Below are 2,003 nucleotides of genomic sequence, written 5' to 3' on the forward strand. Positions count from 1 at the left end.
ATATATTCTAATCAGTATATATTCTTATCAATATTACTATTTAGAGAATTTTCCTCTTAAAATAAGAAACTCTTCTTGGCGCCTATTTTAGTATAAAATATACTTAAAGTAAGTGGGATATCTCCTCAAAACAAGAATACAATTTTTTCGGTGTACGTACATGTGTCGAGTTGGAGACGATTACACAGGAAACATGGGATTGCGACGATAATTGGAAAAGATGCGATCAGCCGAGATGACGATGCGCGCGTGAGTACGGCGGAGGTGGTTATTTGGAAATTCGCGCGGAATAGAGTTAATTACGATTTTTATATATGTGTTTTATGTATATACATTGATAAATCATTTGTCACATATATCTCACGTACACTTAACAATTTCGTCGTCACACGTGACGTGCACAAGTTGATTAGTATAAGACAATAACGGGAGTTATATTAAACGTAAACGATATAGGTGCAGACGGATATAGGGGCGGACGGGGTACATTACGTAGGCGTCGTTGTGTGTTCCGTTGATTTCGGGCGGCGACTGACACGATTACTTAGCCTAGAACCTAGTTTTTTCACATTTGTTTTTCACAGCTCGATTTTTCTCGACATTTTTTTCCCGTTTCGTATTGCAAGAATTCGAAGGACAGAGCGAGATAGAAACAGGGCGCATGCTCGATAATAAAATTGATTTGAAAAAAAAAAATTATATAAAATTGATAAGATTTGGAGATCACAACGGAGAAAACACGATAGATTGTGCATTAACCCGCAGTTTCAGTGATACAAATATTGTAACTGAGATGAGACAAACGAAGCCGTACTCACAGAAAAGAACGGCTACGAAATCCGTATCCTCGACTATCTTCGCTAAAATTTTTGCGTTCACTTCCTCGATGCGATCCGGCAGATCCATCGCTTCCAAACTCGTGAGAAAGTCCAGTACGTTTTCCTCGTCCATCAAGTCACCTGAAATAAACGATCGAAAAAACGTGTTCCGGAACGGTAATACCTTCCGAAAACTATTAAAGAGAAGATTTTCAATTGATTGCACCCCCGACAGTTACCCTCGTATATAATCGGCTCCTTTTCGCGGAAGTACGTGAGAGCCGGGAAGTTCTTGATACCATATTGCTTCGCCAGTCGTTTATCGTTGATCTTGACAAAATCGACTCCAAAGTGGTCCGTGTCGTCGTCGATTTTCTCCAATTCGGCCAGGACCTTGTCGCACGTGGTGCAACTTCGTGCATCTGCGCAAAAACGAATCGCCGCTAAATTATACAGGGAACCCGGGGAAGAAAATCCGTCGTAGGGCAAAAGACCCAATTACCTGTCACCTGTCCAATTAATGTCACCCTAAGCAATTTTATTTAAAATATTAAATAAATCCTGAAAAGTTACACCGAAAAAATTGTATTCTTGTTTTGAGGAGATATCCCATTTACTTTAAGTATATTTTGTACTAAAATAAGCGCCAAGAAGAGTTTCTTATTTTAAGAGAAAAATCCTTTAAATAGTAATATTGATAAGAATACTATATATGCTGATTAGAATATAAAAAGCCTCTATAGAAAAACATATATATCTCACTATCGAAAAAGACTATATTCTTAAATTAAGAATATATTTTTAAATAAAGAATAAATTAAGAATATATTTTTAAATAAAGAATATATTCTTAATTTCAGAAGAATATCATCTAAAATCTTTAAGAAGATGTTTTAAGTATAAAATCTTCTACTTACAAGAATATAATTTTTTCGGTGTATGCACGAAAACAATCTAACAATGTAGAATTTTAAGTGCAATTAATATAACAAAAAATCTCCAGCACTCAACATTCGTGTCTCATTTCTTTCATTTTAGGGGGTGACGGTAATAGCTCTCGCATCGTTCTTTTTTAATTATTAAATTTATAAATAAAAATTCACCGAAAAAATTATATTCTTGTAAGTAGAAGATTTTATACTTAAAAAATCTTCTTAAAGATTTTAGTTGATATTCTTCTGAAAT

At 34.8% G+C, this 2,003-nt stretch overlaps 1 protein-coding gene across 3 annotated transcripts in view; it reads right to left on the bottom strand.

Moving 5' to 3' along the window:
• Positions 1–2,003, bottom strand: part of LOC109856764 — a 55,184-nt gene that overhangs the window by 42,230 nt on the left and 10,951 nt on the right. For all 3 annotated transcript variants that reach the window (XM_020432396.1, XM_020432397.1, XM_020432395.1), the window contains exons 2-3: positions 1,058–1,240; positions 819–959 (exon numbers count right to left, since the gene is read on the bottom strand). In XM_020432396.1, coding sequence (XP_020287985.1) covers positions 819–959; positions 1,058–1,240 — 324 coding nt within the window. The remainder of the gene's footprint in view (positions 1–818; positions 960–1,057; positions 1,241–2,003) is intronic.

This window comes from Pseudomyrmex gracilis, unplaced genomic scaffold, assembly GCF_002006095.1.
Source record: "Pseudomyrmex gracilis isolate BER0280 unplaced genomic scaffold, ASM200609v1 scaffold_133, whole genome shotgun sequence".
NCBI classification, from domain to species: domain Eukaryota; kingdom Metazoa; phylum Arthropoda; class Insecta; order Hymenoptera; family Formicidae; genus Pseudomyrmex; species Pseudomyrmex gracilis.